Source organism: Galeopterus variegatus, unplaced genomic scaffold, assembly GCF_000696425.1.
Source record: "Galeopterus variegatus unplaced genomic scaffold, G_variegatus-3.0.2 Scaffold6304, whole genome shotgun sequence".
Taxonomy (NCBI): domain Eukaryota; kingdom Metazoa; phylum Chordata; class Mammalia; order Dermoptera; family Cynocephalidae; genus Galeopterus; species Galeopterus variegatus.
The window spans coordinates 19692-21507 of record NW_007732415.1 but is presented as its reverse complement, the minus strand read 5'-3'; the positions used below and the strand labels follow the sequence as shown (position 1 = coordinate 21507).

At 57.5% G+C, this 1816-nt stretch overlaps 1 protein-coding gene across 1 annotated transcript in view; it reads right to left on the bottom strand.

Moving 5' to 3' along the window:
* Positions 1 to 1784, bottom strand: part of LOC103606111 (metabotropic glutamate receptor 7-like) — a 2964-nt gene extending 1180 nt beyond the window's left edge. The window contains exon 1 of the mRNA XM_008590700.1: positions 1374 to 1784. Coding sequence (XP_008588922.1) covers positions 1374 to 1784 — 411 coding nt within the window. The remainder of the gene's footprint in view (positions 1 to 1373) is intronic.
* Between the last annotated feature and the right edge of the window lie 32 nt (positions 1785 to 1816).

The following is a 1816-nucleotide window of genomic DNA, read 5'->3' as shown; positions in this document are numbered from 1 at the left end:
CGGAAAGGTGCCAAAATCAGCCTGCACTTCTGGGGAGGAGATTAACTGCGTTTGGGTACCACCAGGCAAGAGAGAGCCCTTCATTAGAAAAGGGTCATTTCAAAATGGTGATGAACTTGGGAGTGGGGACAGAGAGGGAGAAGGGAGGCAGCACAAACCAAAAATCAGCAAGAAGACAGAGAGAGGCGCGCACACACAGGGAGAAACACGGAGAAGGGAACCCATAGTCACGGAGCCCCTGAAACTCAATTTCTGAACCCCCAAGCCATCTATTTCTACCCAATTGAGCACAGGAGCCAGGGGCAGAGATGCGGGTGCAGGAGGCCAGAGAACACTGCGGTAGAACCCACCGCTCAGAGGCGCTTGATCCGCCTTCCTCCCATTTTGCCGTCACCCTCAGGCACCCGGAGCAGGAGGACCTCGGGGCCCTGCTCAGCGCACCCCACTGCTTCCCTCCAGGCATCTTCCTGCCTCGCTCCGGGAATCGCCCTCCGAGCCGAGGATTGGGGATGGGAGTTGCGTTAGGGAGGTAGTGGGCGACGCGGGCGGAGGGAGGAGGCAGCGAAAGCGATTTTGTTTTGCAGTTAGCATGAGCTCATCTCTGGGCTGAGGTCTGAAGTGGTAGGAGTAGAAAGCTGATCGCCCAGCTCCTGCCAGTGGCTGGTCTGCAAATGCAATTTAGACGGTGCAAAAAATTGCCTGGAGCAAACCAACTGGGGGTCACGTCTGCGGGTGGCGTCTCCCCACTTGGGGAGGGTCCCGGTAGCTCCCACCCCAGGCTCTCTTGGAAACTAGCTACAGGTACGGAAATCCTACCCGTGGGAGATGAGCAATTAACATCTACATCTAGGTTAAGACCCTGCCCTCGATTTAAGTACCTCCTTAAGCTCGTTTCGAAATTTTCCCAAGAAGTAAAGGTTTGCTGGGTGGCTTGGGGCTGGGAAGCTGAGGGAGGAGTTGGGAAATGCCCAGTTTCGAGGCATCTTCTCATCTGCCACATTCCATGCGCCTAACCTGCTCTCCTAGGAGCCCAGCACTTTTTGTCTATAAGCCTGTTTTCGGACCATATTTCACTATCATGAAAACCCATTTAAATCATCGCCTTGTTTTTCGCAGATTGCTTCTTGTAAATGGGGCCGTTAATCCAGGATGTCAAGCAGGATGGAGTGGAGCGTGGACAGGGGAGAGATGGAAGGGAAATAAACCAAACAGGGAAGGTACCTCCTCGGGTGGGGTGGGAGGGATTCAGCAGGATCTCCAGGGTGGAAATGCGCGAAGGCGGATTCCCGAGCCCCTGGAGTCCAAGCCGGCTTTTAGGGTTAAGAGCGCAGGGAGCCACAGCGTGCTCTGCTCCGGAGGGAGCGCCCCCCTACCTGGAAGAGCCTCAGGATGTTGGCTACCATGATGGAGACCGAACTCCCCGAAGCCCCAATCACTCCAACTACTTTCTCCGGCTTGACGAAAACCGGGGGCTCGCCGTTGGTGCAGCGCACGTCGGAGGTGTCCTTCTGGATGAGCGCCTGGACAAAAGTGAGCGACTGTTCGAGCGCGTAAGTGTCCCTGGAACAAGTGTCCAGGATCCGCGCGCCCAGCGTCACGTTGGGCAGTAGGTTGGGATCGCTGTTGATCTGGTCCAAGGCATAGAGCATCGCTTCCAGCCTGTGGATCCCGTTCTCCCTCTTGATGTCGCCGCAGGGCACTCCGCTGGGACCCTTGGCGTGCACGGGGAACAGCCCCCCGAGGGTGACGTCCCCCTCGATCCGGATCGAGTGCGGGGCGTACATCTCCTGGCCGCGCGCCGCCGCCGCCAGCGCGC